The 552-nt window shown below is 39.3% G+C and overlaps 1 protein-coding gene across 1 annotated transcript in view; it reads right to left on the bottom strand.

Annotated features, from left to right (window-relative positions):
* The window catches only part of LOC119585513 (Kv channel-interacting protein 4-like), a 22,490-nt gene extending 21,993 nt beyond the window's left edge, over positions 1–497 (bottom strand). The window contains exon 1 of the mRNA XM_037934152.1: positions 455–497. Within this exon, the coding sequence (XP_037790080.1) occupies positions 455–497 (43 nt within the window). The remainder of the gene's footprint in view (positions 1–454) is intronic.
* Positions 498–552: the final 55 nt, after the last annotated feature.

Here is a 552-nt window from a genome sequence, read left to right on the forward strand (position 1 = left end):
AGAAGCACCATAATCTGCAAGACGTCGATTCGCCGCCAGAAGGAGAGTCATATCCAAAGGGGAAATCCGGCTTGGGTGATCTCAAGCCTCGATCTCAAACTTCGATTTCAAGTTCAGCGGTAAGGCAAACCATATTACTCTGTTGCGTACTTCTTGTGGATGTCCTTGGCTGGTCAGAGTAGTTCATGATAATTCCGTTGTCATGTCTAAAGTTTGTGAAATTGTATTAGGATGTAGATTGGCGTGCCGTGTTATAAGGGGGAATTAGACGGGTAAGCTTTATCTTATTGGTACACTTGCAGGATTTTAGCATGTTATCTCTAATTACATTCCTATTCTAAAGCAATATATTCACAATTATTTTTATATGCGTCTGTCTCTTTCACGAAAACCACATTTATCTATCAGTTTCATTTCGCGTTCATGTTTGATCAGTTTTACAGATGATTCTTGCCTGAGTATATTTCATTTAGGGCTGTCGCCTTTGAGAACCACATGATTCATAAACTCATTACGAATGTGCAGATCTGATTTATAGGCTATCAAAGGAAG

Source organism: Penaeus monodon, chromosome 19 (genome assembly GCF_015228065.2).
Source record: "Penaeus monodon isolate SGIC_2016 chromosome 19, NSTDA_Pmon_1, whole genome shotgun sequence".
NCBI lineage: Eukaryota > Metazoa > Arthropoda > Malacostraca > Decapoda > Penaeidae > Penaeus > Penaeus monodon.